The sequence below is a fragment of the Palaemon carinicauda genome, chromosome 23, assembly GCF_036898095.1.
Source record: "Palaemon carinicauda isolate YSFRI2023 chromosome 23, ASM3689809v2, whole genome shotgun sequence".
NCBI classification, from domain to species: domain Eukaryota; kingdom Metazoa; phylum Arthropoda; class Malacostraca; order Decapoda; family Palaemonidae; genus Palaemon; species Palaemon carinicauda.
In genome coordinates this window covers 100396008-100411638 of record NC_090747.1, presented here as the reverse complement: position 1 = coordinate 100411638, position 15631 = coordinate 100396008, and the positions used below count along the sequence as shown (strand labels likewise).

At 42.8% G+C, this 15631-nt stretch overlaps 1 protein-coding gene across 1 annotated transcript in view; it reads left to right on the top strand.

The window, feature by feature from the left end:
- LOC137617305 (uncharacterized) overlaps positions 1-15631 on the top strand; it is a 150703-nt gene that overhangs the window by 95644 nt on the left and 39428 nt on the right. The window contains exons 16-17 of the mRNA XM_068347310.1: positions 9086-9664; positions 11458-11565. Coding sequence (XP_068203411.1) covers positions 9086-9664; positions 11458-11565 — 687 coding nt within the window. The remainder of the gene's footprint in view (positions 1-9085; positions 9665-11457; positions 11566-15631) is intronic.

The following is a 15631-nucleotide window of genomic DNA, read 5'->3' as shown; positions in this document are numbered from 1 at the left end:
TGTTTTGTCTTTACTTAATCGCTTACTTTTCTTTTACTCAATATATATGTAAACATGTTTTCATGTTTGTATATATATTTGAGTATAGAAATAAGTAAGTTTCCTTTTCAGATGTGTGTGTGTAGTGTACGATATCTACGTGGAGGCCTCGGCAGTTAGGCCACCACGGCGTATTTTATGGGTGGCGATCGAGTTTGACTTATGTCTTTCTCTCTCTCTCTCTCTCTCTTGAGGTCGTTCACCCTTTTACTACGTGTTACTACGCCCTTGTAGCCTAGCTTCCTTTCCGTGTGAGGGGTTGCTACGCGTACGTTTGTATCAATTAGTTATGAATCTAATTGTAGTTGTTTTTTTCAGCTTGTAGAACGATTCCTTTCGGGGTTTTCGTTCTTTCTTTAGTGTTCATTCATTTTTTAATTACATAATTACATAGTTACATAATTATAATTGTTATAATTCTGTTTTGGTTACAGCTCTCCTTCCGCGAGTGTAAGTGGTTGTGAGGGCACGTGCCTGTTGTGTAATTCTTGTTCCTTTCCCTCGGGATTCCTCTTCGGAGCCTTCCCGGGGGAATGAATGTGTACTAATATTATTTGTTTTATTTTTTTACAGTTACCGATCTAGTTCGTTTCTGTAATATAGCAACGGTGTGAGCTGTCTGGTTGAGTCCTGGGGATTCGGCTGTTGCTGCCTCCCCCCTTGTATTTTCGTCAGGGGCGTGTCTCCTTCTACTGGTAGTACTCCCGTGTCGACGGACAGCTCTCCAGTTCATTTTAGAACAGTCAGGAGGCTTGCCTCCTTGGGCGGATAACTTTCCTTCCGAGGGAAGTTTTTTCCTGTCCAGGCTTGAGTTTTTACCCTTTTGGGGGGTTCTTCTCTTGCCTTTTTTTCGTGCGACTATGCTCTTGGTGCTGAGCGGTCGCACCTGCAGTTTCGCTCAAGGGGCTGGGCAACTGCAGGAGCTCCTCTTCGGAGGATTGCTCCTTTTAGGTCACTGGCTGACCAGTCTCTTCCTCGAAGTGTTTCTCTTTCGTTCGCGAGAGAGTACACTCATAGAGACTCCTCTTCGGAGGTTTCTTCTGTTGCTGTTGCTGTTGGCCTCCCTCGCCGTAAGGCCCTCCGTCCGCCTCGTCGTAAGGGCCTCTCATCTCCCTATAAGGGTGCTTGAGGCGCCCTTTTGGATCTCCGTTTGCAGCCTACACTCCTTTTTTTCTCGATCTTCCGCCTTGGTGCAGATGGACAGCAGTCTGATCTCGTCTTCCGACGGGCAACGGTCTTCCCGACGGACAACGGTCTGCCCGACGGACAGCGGTCTTCCGACGGACATCAGTCTCCCGGCGGACAACGATTCCTTCGGGGCAAAGGGTTGCCCCCACGGGGGTTCTTCCCTTGCGTGTCAGGGTTTCCCTGCGCGCCCTTCTGCTCATCAGCGCTCTCCTGTTCGTCAGCGCTTTCAAGATGATCTTCCCTGCGGTTCCTGTTACGTGCCCTGTGCGCCCACGTTCGCCCTCGCGATCTAGAACTTCGGTTCAGGTCGGGGTCAAGGACTACTTCTTTGCGCAGGCTTCCACGCGTAGCCTTCTGCTCGTCAGCGATCATCAGCTCGCCAGCGATCATCAGCTCGCCAGCGATCATCAGCTCGCCAGCGATCATCAGCTCGCCAGCGATCTCCGGATCGCCCACGTGTGTTACAGCTGGCACGCCAACGTTCTCCAACACTTCTGAAGGAACATGGTTCGCCAGCTACTAGCTCACCTGCGCATGCTGATCGCCATCGCACGACCCTCAACTGCGGATGCTGATCGCCATCGCGCGACCCTCAACTGCGGATGCTGATCGCCATCGCGCGACCCTCAACTGCGGATGCTGATCGCCATCGCGCGACCCTCAACTGCAGATGCTGATTACGCATGCTGCTCCTCATCGCACAACCCTGAACGATCGCCCTCCTGCGGATGCTGATCACCATCGCACCCTTTCACGCGATCATTCACCTGCGCATGCTGCTCGCCATCGCACAACCCTGCACGATCGCCCGCTTACGCATGCTGCTCCTCATCGCACAACCCTGAACGATCGCCCTCCTGCGGATGCTGATCACCATCGCACCCTTTCACGCGATCATTCACCTGCGCATGCTGCTCGCCATCGCACAACCCTGCACGATCGCCCGCTTACGCATGCTGCTCCTCATCGCACAACCCTGAACGATCGCCCTCCTGCAGATGCTGATCACCATCGCACCCTTTCACGCGATCATTCACCTGCGCATGCTGCTCGCCATCGCACAACCCTGCACGATTGCCCGCTTACGCATGCTGCTCCTCATCGCACAACCCTGAACGATCGCCCTCCTGCGGATGCTGATCACCATCGCACCCTTTCACGCGATCATTCACCTACACATGCTGCTCGCCATCGCTTACCATCACGCGGTCATTATCGCCAGCGATCTTCTTCACCTACGCAGCAGCACGATCCCTCGCCGTCACGCCATCGCTTGCGTTCGTCGCCTCGGACACGTGTTCATTTACCTGCCCACTCGCCTGCGCGATCGCTCGCCTGCGCGCCCGCGCGATCGCGGCTGTCTCTCCTACGCTGAAGAGAAAGAGAGGAGTGGACTTAGTGGTGACTTCCCCCAGGGCGAAGTTGGTTCCCAAGTGGTCGGTCTCGAGGGTCCCCTCTCCTGTACGAGTACTCTCTCCTTCTCCTGCCCTGGAAGGATTTTTGGCGGGGGGGCTTTCCGTTCAAGATTTCTCCATCGGACAAGGGGTGACTGCTTACCTCTTCCTCTGGGAGCTTACCAGGTTCTTTCCCTCCTCGGTTACGGCCCGAGGTTTGGTTCAAGGAAGCTACAGGAAGATCAAGGGTACTTTCCTCCTCTCGAGCTCAGACACCTTGGCCTTTCGTCGTTAAGTATCTACTTGCGGACAAGCTCGATGTTGTACCATCTGGACGCGCTGACTGAAGGCTTCCTTCGGGTGTCTCATCTGTGGAGGTCGACGACCTCAGACACCCTTCCATCCTTGAGAAGAGTTTTGTCTGTGCCCAAGGACAGAGACTTAGACAGCTGCTGTGCGGAGTAAATCGACTTCCGGTTTCACTCCTCCAAGGCGCTTTCTTCCAGACTCTGCAGGGCTCCAGCGCCCTTTTCTTTCAACCACGTCGGCCTAAGTTATCGGCTACGACAACTGGGACAAGGTGTCCAATTGCAGTTTCCTCCTGTCAGGAACAGATGGCACGGGAGATTCCCCCGGGGGGGCATAGGCCTAAAAGGAGTTCACGAACTCTAGGATTGCAGGTTTTTTCGCTGGGAGGATGCTTAAGGTTACTCATCCGAATGACAGCTTCCCGATGCCCATTCCCGCACAATCTCTGTGAGTAGCCAAGGATATCGCGCCTGCTGTCTCTGTCAGCGAATTCAGTGTCTCTGAACCTCTATGCCATAGCGTCAGCAGAGTTGCCCGGTTGGGCAGAATGATCCATACCTTAGGCGAAGGTCTTCCTTAGGATCATCGACGGCTTCACCCCCGGTCCCCTCAGTCGATCCTTTCTTGTAAGGAAGGATCTGAGAGGGGATGTCCATAGTCGACCTCTCAGTCCTGATCAAGTTTGTCGAACAAACTTCGGACAGCGTAGACCAGCAGAATCGATCAGACTGGTAACGAGGCGACAGGACTCCTTTAACCCTGGATCGGAAGGACGGGTACTTTTAGTTTCCATTCCATCCATCTTCCAGGGTGCTCGTCGAATTCAGCCTAGACTGCAAGTATTCCTGCTTATGATGCAGTGTGGCTATCCCGCCGTGGCATAGCAGGTTTGTTTCCCCAGAGAACTCTCCCTGCCTTCCTCTTGGCCGCTCAGGTGCAGGCTTCCGCCTCCTCTGCTGTTTGGAGGGCTGGTCAACTCCGGTAGGCTCGGGTTTCGACCTTCTTCAGCGCCGGGACTAGCTTCCGGAATGTGACCATGAGTGTGGGCTCATGGTATTTTGCTTGGAGCCTTCTCTTCCTCTGCCTCAACATCTGGAGTATCTGGCCATGATTTTGAGTCAACCGCCTTACCACATTGGAAACCCCGCTTCTCGTCCGTCCAGCGAGGTTAAGCAACGTCGGTACTTGGATGGGTGACCACCTGGGGACGCCAGATTCTGTTACCGCATCCTCCGAGCCTTCCTTTCGGTTGACTGTGGCAAGACTGAGGAGAGTCGCAGTACCTGTTCTCAGTCAAGCAGAGCTTTCAGCCCTACCTTGGAACGTTTCCTAGTTCTTCTTTCCTCATTGACCCGTCTATAGTCCGAACGGTCGCCTCAGGATAAGTTCCATGTGGGGCGATCCAAGTCCCGGTGGCTTCAGGCAATGTTTAACCGGACTCCCTGGCCCTATGGGACCAGCGGAACTATTAAACCTGCAATGGGTGTTGACCTATGGAGCCTCTTGATGGTAGTGGATATTCTCGTCCTTTCCCCACATTCTTGATGCGGTTCTCGGACTCGTCAAAGGAAAGGGGGGGGGGGGGGGGCATGTTCCGGTCCAGGCCTATGGTCAAGACCTGAAGGATACCTCTCCATCATTCAGGCAGGCTTAAGGGCCTTAGTCTGGCCCCTCTTCAGATCCTACAGCTCCTGTCAAGTCGCCCGTTGCGCGTCGACTTCATCCTAACCAGCAGGGGACGCATTTTCACACCTTCACATCTTGTAGTAGAGATACCGGGATGATTGAGATTCTCTCAATTCCACCATCGGCTCTCTCATTCCAGGCAGGGGAATGTCTCTCTCAGGCTATCCGAGCAGAGCCTCATAGAGAGAGTGTACCTAGGGGTCTTTGACCTTGGGTAACCAGCAAGTGCTGGTCTGGGGGACCTGATCGCAACACCTTGGAACCTCAAGCTTCCACTAGTCTTACCCCCCAGTCTCAGACCCCGAGACTCTGGCAAGATGCATTCCGGTGATGGTGGGACAAATTCGACACCTGCGTCTTCCCTCCTTTTTGTCTGCGGACAATGGGTCTCAACAAAACCAGGTTGTCTGTCAACCTTTCAATGGGAGAGCTCCACTGGGACTATGCGCAGAATGGTTTCTGGACCCTCTGCTTCCCCTGACGGAACTCCTGGGAGAGCTTCTCCCACGGCGCAGACTACTCAAGCAACCACACTGCGACATCTCTCCCGAACCGGGGCATCGCTTTGGCTTCATGCCTGGAGACACTACGCTTCCTCCTCTAGAAGAGACAACCCGCTACAGTCGCGGTACGGAGGTCGCGTCATCTGCGATAGTCATCCACAGGGGTCTCCCAGGCAAAGTGAAGAGTCTAAGGTGGTGGGTGCCGTGGGAGATATACCTGTTCCCGTGAGGCCTCTTCTCCAGCAATAACGGTCTTATTGCCTTTCGGCGGGAGGAAGCTCCTTTCCGCTCTCGGCAATGAAGCCTGTCGCTCAGCCTTTCCCTGACCTTCAGGCTTAAAGGAATAACTTTTTCCTGCCCGCTGGATCTATCCTCGCTCATGCGAAGCTACGATCGTCCCTGCCCTAGTCGGAGGAAGACCTCCAACTTGGAGCATGGCTCGGACTTTTAGTCCTTTAAGAGATCTTCTCAAGACCCTTTTACGACAGGCCTCGGATTGTATTCCGCCTTGGGTCTTCTGCTCACTCTGGCCACGGCCAGTGTGTAAGCAATCTTCTTGGTCTCTTACTACTCCCCCCTTTCTAAGGAAGAGGGGAAGGCAACATTCAGGCTCGCTCCTGAGTTGTTGGCTAGACTCAGAATCTGAGGGTCCCGACCCTTCGGTCCGATTCATTCAAGATTTCGAGTCTCCATTCTGTGTGTTATGTCCCAAGACCTTCTCTTTCTTGCCAGTAAGGAATCGAGAGGTTAGCGCTGGGAACAGCTGCAGTTTGGTCTCAGTTGCAGCCGATTTGGGAACACATGGAGGACATGGGGGGAGAGTCACCAGTATACCTCTTCAGCCCGGACTCGAGTACATTCATCTCGACCTGTCTTCAAACCCTCCCCCGTCACGTCGCCCTACAGCACGATGTTGGATACATCGCAACGTCCTCGCCTTCGAGTAATACTACTCTGTGACGCAGGTGCTACAAGCTGGAGTCTGGAAGCGTCTGATGACCTTCGCAGCCCGCTTCCTGCAGGGCGTGACCCACAGGAGTCTCGATACGTTTTCTATCGCTCTGTGGTGGCTACACAACAGCTGGTCTAACCTCAGGCTCCTTTTTGGACAGGTAGCAGAAGGTTGAGGGCATTGTTATCAGGTTTTAGTCTGCATGAACGAAAGAAGTATGTCTGGCCCTTACTTCTTTCTTCATCATCCCCTCTACGGGGAAGCAGCATCCTGGTCTCTGCATAGCTGACCTCGAACCTCTGCAGGTAAACCATGCTTCCTTGTGTTCCGAGTATTGAGTCAATACTGTCGCGTCCCCCATACCCTGACGAGGTGGTATTGGGAACGTCCTAACCCAGAGTTCCTTCTGGAACTCCAGGTCAACTGCCTAAGACGGGTCACACTTCTTCCTTCACACACAAGCTTACGTAGGCCACATGGTTCCTTGCGGAGCAAGGAACTTGTGAGGTGCAGGGACTCCTTTTCTCGAGTGCGACTCACTCGGATTCTGAGTCCCCGGGTAAAGCCAAAGCCAGTATGGCTGGGGACTTTCCACCCTTCCTAAGGGATAAGTCACCCTTTGTAAATAGCGTGGTTTGTATTTCGGTTACGGAACAAATGACAAATTCGAAGATAATTTGTATTTTTCCTAACCATACAAACCTTAGCTATTTACACATATTTGCCCGCCAGCCCTGTCCCCCAAGACAAGTCCTACCTCTAAGTGAAAGTGAGTATTCACGTGTGTGTGAGGGGGAGGAGGGGTAGCTAGCTACCACTCCCCTACCCCCCCGCTAACTAGCGCGGGGGGTAATACACCCTCGTTAAATTCTAATGGCTCGCCATTTCAGCTACGCTAAAAGTAATAACCCTTTGTAAATAGCTAAGGTTTGTATGGTTAGGAAAAATACAAATTATCTTCGAATTTGTCATTTTATACTGTTGTTGAAAAATGTAGTAACCATTTAGATGAGATATAGGCTACTTCGTCAGATGTGTTTTTAAACGTTAAAAATGTGCGATTTTGAGCACAGTATCTCTCCTTTTTATAACGTCAAAGATAAATGAAAAGGGTATATAAAATCCTAAGATATTTTTGAAGCTTTGTTTTTATTTTTCATCTTATGCAAATATATATTCTTACAATTTTGTTATTTACCAAAAGAAGTACAGTATGTTTCTTCTTACTCATTTCAACACATTGCTTCCTGAACACTATGACAAGATGGAAAGTAGATTTATATTAATCTGAAATTTCCAAGAAAAGAATGAATTTTTCCCTTTTTTTATTTTTTAAATATTCTAAATTAAAAAAAATAGAATTATCCAACTGTATGCATTACATAAAGAATGTTTCTATGAAATTTGTGTCTCAACATAAAGATGTCTTGTCTTTTTTTAAGGAAAGTGAATGTTGTTGATATGAAGGTTTTAATAGTTTAAATTTCATCCACATACTGTGTACAGTATATTTATATATTTATACTGTAGAATTAGTTAAGATCTAGTATAGCCAGTAGATTTGATTTATTCATATATTTATTACTTTTTATAACATTGCAACTGAGCAGCATTGCAATGAAAGGAAAAATTACTGAATCCTTTATCTAATATGTTTCAAAATGTTGATCAACTTCATATGTCAACTTGAAGAATTTTTATGTGAATTAATGTAAGAAATTTATCTTGTAATGCTGTATTTTTTAAGGTAAGACTGGCATGTATTTTGCTCAATTTAATAATGCTGTAGCATGGACTTCTTACCAAATTATCTATTAATTTATGAAAGATTACCCTCTCCCGTTCTTTAATCCGTACAGTACTTCCATTATGACTATTTGCTCCGTTATTTTGTAAATGTTTTCCCTCTTCTTGCTACATTCAGTTAACCTTTAGTCTGAGAAGGATACTTGTGTCTCTGTTACCTCGGAACGATAATGCTCTAATCGTAGAAAAACGAATGTACTAATAGCAGCTTCCGCTAATCCTTTTAAGTCGTAAATTTTGATACAATAAATTGAACGGTTGTCTTAGCAGTCTGTTTTCGACTACTTGGCAGTCTGTTTTCGGCGTACAATTCATTGACCATTAATGATCCATTACATTACAAAGGGCTTTCTTATTATTAGTTTAAGCTGGTCTTATGCCCACATTGGCTCCTGTTTGTTTGGACAGATTGTATCTGTGTTCCAAATGCATCAATATTCTCCAGTTACAGCATAGATAACTTGGTTAATATATATTTTTATTTTCCAATTCACTATACAGAACAGCTTTCTCATAGAAGCTTCTGTTTTAAACAATATTTTTTTACACGGGATAATAATAGAAGTGTTCATTTTTACAATGTGTGTAATATGGTATTCTATAAGATGAATACACAGCACAGGAAGCCAAATTTCTTACCAATTATACCTCAAAATTTACTTTTTGATTAATTTTAAAGGGATGTGATTTAAACTTGAGAAATTTAATAAGAAATGGATCCTTTTGGACCATGTTATATATCACAGAGCATTACATCTTTCTTAGGAGACAGATACTCAATTTCCTATGGAAAATAAATAAATTGTTTTCCTGTAATCCATGATATTTTTGATGATTTATTAGAATGTGTGACTAATTCTTCATTTGAACAAAATGTGAGGTGAAGGTTTTCCAGGTTTATTACTTGGTCATTAAAATTACTTTTTTTCCTATTGAGCCGCACAGTTTTATTTAAGATCTTGGTAATGATATACATAACAGGTTGGTCTGTTGCCAGTTTCTTTCAGCAGCACCTTGAAAATCCCTTACCCTAAAGTATCAGAGGGAATGTATGTTGCTGAAAGTACTTGCAACATCACCACTGAGAGCACTATGGAAAACCACCACATGTGTTTTGTTTAAATAAGAATGCCAGTTCATACTTTGTATTTATGTGGCTCTTTAATTTTGACCATTACATAATACTTTCCATCATCTTTACATTCAAGATTGCTAGTCACCTCCCGTGTTTTACATCATCGAAATCAAACCGCCATTTTTCGTCGTCTCAAAATCAGGTACCTAGTGACGACGTGTCTCCGCCTTTATCTTCCCCGGAAAGTACCGAGACCCCTGAGAGAAAGACTTTGAAAAGTATTCTCAAGCGCATGTCCAGAGAAGATTCCAAAGGGAACCTATTGCCCCCTGATGGGGCTGACTTGAGAAAGCTCATGAAAGCGCCGACTGTGGAGGGCTTTGTTGCTAGGAGATCAAAGTTCAGCAAATCCGTATCTTTCCAGCGAAAAACCCTTTCTTCTCCTCCTCCACCAGCTCTTTTGGACGAGCTTAAGAAATCATCTTCTTCATCCTCATCACAGTCACAGGTCGAGTCCTCGTCTGTTCCAGTTATCCCTACCATTTTACAGCCACCAGCTTATCTCAAAGGAAAGCCAAACGATAGTTGCAACACTACCGATGGTGTCAGTAAGTTGATGGTGAAGCTGGGTAGCATAGGATTGGATGGAACAGCCGACCCTCAGACACAAGATCTGGTCCTAGGGGTTAGAAAAATTCTCAGAGATAAAATGGTGAGTTATATTATGAAAACCCTGACACATGGTAATGGAAGACTACACCAAGAAGTTGCACATCTTTATTTATGTAGCACTTAGCTGTGACATGTAACCATAAACATCATCATCAGCTTTCTCAATAAACACAAACTTACAGACTGACAGCAAGGATACACTGAGGTGCATGTTCTCCGCAAACTAAGTGTTACAAAATGACTTCCAGTATTTGTTGAGCCTTCGGACAGCTCACCGTTTTTTATGGTATCGTTTTTATGCAAGTCATGATACACTTTCAGAAGTTGCGGTGAAAACTTATATTGTTTGAATATTATGAATTATAACACTAATAAAACACTTGAAAAATGAAAATCGGGAGGCACCAGACTTCAGTTAAAATTTTATCCGATAAGGTGTCGGGACTAGTACCTTTCAAACTCAGTAGTATAATTTAGTCTTTTTAGGGGATTATTTGAGATCACATATTGTAAATTCCATATTTTTTGAGTACAGTAGTTCATTAATTGAACCATCTTAATCTAGTTTTTAGTTACAGAAAGGCTAATTTGAAATACCCATGTTGGGTAGGTATTTTAGCTCCTCAAATGATAGAGGGTACAGTACAGTATTCTTGTAGTAATATTTACATTCTTTGTTTGTGGGAGGGTGAGTGCCAAGAACACATTAATTTTGAAATGGATGTTCCTAAATTTTCAGATAGCCTAGGTTAATCTAGTTGTAACAGATTGCAGGGAGACTTTGATTATGAAATATAGTTTTAAGATGCAATCAAAATTTTGTGCATCGTATTCTCGATTTCTCGGTCTTGGCTCTTATCACACCTCATGCGTTAATTTATTAAATTCCGATTGTTCTTAGCTCAGTAATCAGAGGGACTTTGATGTAGCCTATGCTTATTACGAAAACATTATTGTACAAATTCTTATCTTGTACAACATGTTTTAGAGTGATTTGGGAAGTACCTATTTTTCAACAAATCTCCTATCATAGGTCTTGACCCCTCTTTTGAAATAAGATGGAAATACAGTTAGTTTTGCGTGCAAATGTTAATCAGCCGGATGTTTGCATCTTCTGACATTTTTAAAATGGTTAAGACTTATTGATATTTTCCGAAATAGAAACCCTGGAAAGTAATCTTTTTTCTGTCGATACATTTTGTCACAACCTTTACAGTACTAAATTTTTTTTCTTTTATAATGAACAAGACTACGAAGCGCATGATTAGAAGAAAGCTCTCTTCAAATGGTAGATGGCTTCAGTTTAGCCATCATTTTGGTGTAGAAAACTTTTTTTATTTGGGATTATTGACAACAAGGAAGAACTAACAAATGCAAGCGGTGAAGACTTATCTCCTGATTATACCATCAAAACAGATAAAACAAAGAGACCTTTCCATACACTTGTGACCCTTTATTATTTACACTTAAAGCTTTATTATCCTGCATATAAACTTGTTAATTTTTGTATTTCAGTGTTAAAGAATTTGACAAAAGACTTGCCAAATAATTTGCATGCCTAAATGTTTTTTGATTTATTGAATTTTATGAACTTTCGCTCTCGTATTCAGCTTTGGAGCTTGCCTGAGAATTTTTCCTTAGATATTTTTAGAGTATTTATATAGCTTATGATGATGAATTATCCACATTTTACTCTTTTAATAAGATAAAGCCATGTAAATAGTTTATTAAAATAAAGCTGGTTTTGTTACCATTAAATAAAAGTAAGGCTTATGAGTCATTATTTCTGTTAAGTGACCAATATTAAGTATTTTTTCCCTCGTCAACGCCTAGGATGACGTGGAGGTAGCATGGGTGACAAGAGTGAAAGAACTGCAACAACAGTTAGCCGATAGGGATGCAACCATAAGACAGCTTACGCACACCATATCCCGGCTACAGGTGGGTATCTTAAAGACAACAAAAAAGTTGCAGATGCAATGTAAATTGCCATTAGTGTTTATGAATTTACACTAATGCAATTTCAATGCGATAATTTATGTTACAGGTGTAAAACCATTGTTTGAATTACTGTACTGTTTACTTTTAGCTCTTAAACAGAGCTATCTCCTCGTGGAAGTATGCCAGTGGATACATAGAATATGAGAAAGACGATACCAATCGAGTTTGAAGACACTGATGAGATACGTTACAATACTTCCTATGATAAATACAAAAAAAAAATGCTTCTATTTCGACAATCCTTTTTAAGTTTCTTATCAAAACAAACAGTTTAGTACACCGTACAACAGATTTTAATTTTCTCTGAACGAAAAAAATGATTGATGTGAAGTACTAAGGAAACCCTTTCCATTTTCTGTATTTTCTACTGTTATCTAAACCTACCTAAATCTCACTTGATCCTTGTCTGTTTTTTGCACTGAAATCAAGGGAGAACATGGTCAGTCTGAGGGCAATGCCTGCATGATGTTTTGGTTTGACTTGTATTCTGGTAAAGAAAATAGTTTCCTTTATTGATACAATTAGGTTTATTGTATTGTTAAACATTTAATAGGTTCTTAACAGCAATAGGTTATCTTATTACATACATACTTACATCTGCCTCATCCATTCCCTTTTTTATTGTTTTTTTTTTTTTTATCAACTTGTGAATACTTTTTTCTTCACTTGGTATAAAGCACTGGATAGCTGAATGTTTCACAGTGCTTGCTATTTTATCATTTGTGTTATAAACTTGCATTTCTTAACCAACTAATATAATTCCTTGAAAATCTGTCATTATACTGGGAAATTTTAAGCCACAGCAGGTTCTCCAGTATCACTATTTCATAAACATAGATATGAGGGAATGCAGTACTGTATATATATTTGATTTTATCATTAAAAACTATTTTGTTTTGAAAAATGTACTATTAGATCTGTACCTCTTATTATTTCTACGGATCTCTCCTGATGTTCATATTACTTTTGTCTTTGGTAGCTTGGAATGTCGACTTTATCTCCTGAAATTTACTCATGCCTATAGCAAAGCAATGAAACTTACCCGTGTTTACAAACAATAACATGCGCAAGTCATATTGCTCTTTAGTCTCGATGACAGCTTTGGAATACAGTAACAAGATATGTGCTCAAAATTGTCAGGTTTATTGTGTGTTGTACTTTTTCAGTGGTTCAAAGATAACTTCAGCTTTCTTAGCATCTTTTCGTTGTTGTGCATCGGAATTGTTTCATGATGATCATGATCTGATTCTCTGTCTCATGTCAGGGACAATATTTTTTAACCCTTTTACCCCCAGGCTCTTTGGAAATTTCCAACCCTTAACCCCCAGGGGGTTATTTTTTTCCCAGCACATTTTGCAGCATATCTTTTTTAAATTGCTCTAACAGCCTTAATTTTTGTCATAGAGAGGTCAGGTTTGTCTCATTCTCTTGGAAAATGACTGAATTTTCTCAAAAAAAACTATCAAAAATATGAAAAAAAAAAATTCTACAGCATTTTTTGCAAGGACGTACCGGTACGTCCATGGGGGTAAAGGGATGGGTTTTGTGAAATGTACCAGTACGTCCTTTGAGGGTAAAAGGGTTAATTTAGAGAATCTGAAAAGGAGTGCAAGACCTCGCTGTTCCTCTTTGAATCATGTTTCGTGGTTGGTGATCAGATTATAAATTCAAAAGTATAAAAGAAAGCTTACTTTTTGTTCAGGGGAAATCTAGAGAAAACTAGTCTAGATGATGATATTATTATTAATATTATTAATTACTAAGCTACAACCCTAGTTGGAAAAGCAGGATGCTATAAGCCCAGGGGCACCAACAGGGAAAATAGCCCAGTGAGGAAAAGAAACAAGGAAAAAATAAATATTTTAAGAATAATAAAATAAATATCTCTTATGTAAACTATAAAAACTTTAACAAACCTGAGGAAGAGAAATTAGATAGAATAGTGTGCCTGAGTGTACCCTCAAGCAAGAGAACTCTAACCCAAGATAGTGGAAGACCATGGTACAGAGGCTATGGCACTACCCAAGACTAGAGAACACCGGTTTGATTTTGGAGTGTCCTTCTCCTAGAAGAGCTGCTTACCATAGCTAAAGAGTCTCTTCTGCCCTTACCAACAGGAAAGTTGCCACTGATAGAGGGAATGATGATGATAATGCCTCTCTAGACATTCTGAGTTTGCTACATCCTAGCACGTTTAGTTTTGATAGTCATGAGGTTAAGAATTTAACGTCCTTAGCTTCTTTTGTGGAAGTGCAGAAGACCAATAAGTCTTTGATTAAGGGAACTATTTTATGCCTAACCTGCCCTATTTCAAACCCTAGCCTAAATTAAGTGGTAGCTAGTGGCTCTAGGCTTTGGTTAGCCTTCAGGAAACATTGGTGTCGTAAATGACCTTGGTAGTATATCTCAGACTCTGTGACAGCATTGACTTGCTGTACTGTAAATCCGTATGCAAGGAGAGACAAGATCCAATCACTGTACTGGATATAAGAAATACCACAAAATATACTCGGGCAAATTTGGGAGGAATAGATCTTCCAGTATTGAAAGACCTCCAGTTGTCATATCTTTTTTATTTTTTATTTTAAAGAGTTTGTTTTGAACCTTCAAAAAATAATTTTCCTTAAAATCGTGCCGGTAAAAGTTACTACTGTTGGCTTTGGCATCAGGAAACGAATCTGTGAACTGTAAGCAATATCTTTTAAAGTAGTCTTTGGCAATCATAAAATGAATTTATCTTTATCCTTTTTGCTTGATCTCAGAGATGAAAATTAATTTGACTCAGAAACTTTGCAAAATTTCTTTTCATTTCCTTCATTACAAAAGGAAGCGGTCGTTTATTTGGGACAGTTTTTCTCGACTGGTAAGAACTGTTCTGTACAGCATGACCTCTGTCCAAGAATGCAATGTCATCAGCATTGCTATTTGGTCATGAAGCTCAGAATTGTACTTTGGGGTTGTGGTCTTGTAACTTTCAAAATTTGTTGTTGGATTTTGTAAAATTATAAGTGTTGTTCTGTAGAAATTAAGTTTTTCATATAAATGAATGATATAACATCATAAAGTAGTTTTTAGAAATGTCATCTGGGGTTTAAGAGTACTTAATCTTAGACAAACGGTATATTGAAAATTTTATTTAATTAATTGTGGGAAATTTCTTTCCTTGACTGGCTACCCATCACCTCTAACGTGTGGGAGTCAACAAAATGAACATCAGGGAGGTTCATAGATATAGATGGAATTTTAGTAATAAAAATCATTTCCATACTCGCCTGATGTTTATATACATACCTTCCTCCCCACTGACTAGTGTTATCAAGAGGATAGGAACTTATTTAGACTTAGAGACCGAAGAGCGATATGACGTGCAGCGTGTTACTGCTGGTATATGCTTGTAAATCTCATTTCTATATTAGTAAAGACATTGGTATATTGGAAGGAAAGTAAACAGGAAATTTCTTAATTTCAATGTGTAACGTCGACATTCCAAGCCCTCTAAGACGAAGGCAATATGAACAGTTGGTGAGTATAAAAATATATTTTTCAATATTAAACTTAGCCGGTGATTATATAAGCTGCAGCTCTGCTGCCCGACAGAAAAACTCTACGTTCAAAATACGCCAACGATCGCTATGCAGGTAGGGGGTGTACATCAACAGCGCCATCTGTCGAGCAGGTACTCAGTACTCAATGTAAACACAGAACCAATTTTCTCTCTGTCGTGCCACCGGCAAGACCTACTAAATTCCCTATTGCTTACTGGATTGGTTTTCACATATTTTGGTGAAGTACACATTTCTAGTTTTGAGCTTTCGCTATGCAGGTGTTTTTATCTTCATCTCAAAACTTGAACTCGTTTTGGATAGATTTAATTATGGTGACAAGGAGAGTATGGACTCTCTTTCACTTTTAAATGGCTGACCCTTCCCTTAGACGGAAGTGTGTTTAGGTTTTTAGTAATTTTGCTTAACACGTAATAGATCTATATATTTTATATCTCTCCGCC